Raw genomic sequence first — 1,021 nt, forward strand, 5'->3', positions numbered from 1 at the left:
AGCTTTCCCTTGAAGTTTTTAAAACACTGTTTGCTAGGGAGAAGTTTTCACAACCTCATAAAGAATGTTTCGTTCTTCTCCCTTCTCCCTAATCGATGTGGGTTCTCACGTGTACTCTCTCTATGTCAGGGGTTCGAATTCCTCCACTCCACATGTTCTTGAACTAAAAAAGAGATCCCATTACCAAGATTTTGTTTGATTTTGGTTTCTTTTGGCTGGATATTGATTGCCTTAGCAGGTCCTTGCAATTTTCAGCTCGTTAAGACCTGTATGCATAGGATTTTTCATTTGAAACTTCAGTTTAGAACAAAATTTCATGTATAAGATTTTACATTCGAAACTAAGCACGACCATGAATCCACTGGTTTCTCCATGTAGGCATCTTTGTTGGGGGAAGCAAGGTTGTGCATTTTAGACCACAAAGAACCTTAAATTCAAACACTGACATACCTCCTGATTTCTATGGTTCAAGTTCAAGCAATCCATCATCCTGTCCGGTTTTCCCTGACTGTGGATTCAAACAGCTGAACAGCGGGGTAGTCCTTTCATGTCTGGACTGCTTCCTAAGAAATGGATCCCTTTACTGCTTTGATTATGGGGTCACCCCATCAGTTTTCCTTTCCAGGGTTAGGGGTGGCACTTGCACCACTGCTACATCCGACTCGTTCGATGTCGTTATTCACCGAGCAATGTATCTTCTTCAAAATGGATTCGGAAACTACAATGTTTTCCAAAACAACTGTGAGGATTTTGCTTTATATTGCAAAACAGGCCTTCTGATTGTAGACAGGCTTGGAGTTGGAAGAAGTGGTCAAGCTTCTTCTGTCATTGGTGCTCCCTTGGCTGCCATTCTTTCCTCTCCTTTGAAGCTGCTTATGCCAAGTCCTGTTGGCATGGCTGTGATGACTGCTGGAATGTACACCATGAGTCGATATGCCACCGACATTGGCGTTCGAACTGATGTGATTAAGGTGGCTGTCGAGGACTTGCCTCTTTTTCTCGAGTCAATGGGCAGCGAAGA

At 43.1% G+C, this 1,021-nt stretch overlaps 1 protein-coding gene across 1 annotated transcript; it reads left to right on the plus strand.

Moving 5' to 3' along the window:
* Positions 1-378: 378 nt before the first annotated feature.
* On the plus strand, positions 379-1,019 carry LOC111786311 (the record flags this gene model as incomplete). The annotated part of the gene is made up of 1 exon (XM_023666619.1): positions 379-1,019. A coding segment is annotated over one exon (641 nt), but the record flags the coding sequence as incomplete, so codon positions are not given.
* Between the last annotated feature and the right edge of the window lie 2 nt (positions 1,020-1,021).

This window comes from Cucurbita pepo, unplaced genomic scaffold (genome assembly GCF_002806865.2).
Source record: "Cucurbita pepo subsp. pepo cultivar mu-cu-16 unplaced genomic scaffold, ASM280686v2 Cp4.1_scaffold001417, whole genome shotgun sequence".
NCBI classification, from domain to species: domain Eukaryota; kingdom Viridiplantae; phylum Streptophyta; class Magnoliopsida; order Cucurbitales; family Cucurbitaceae; genus Cucurbita; species Cucurbita pepo.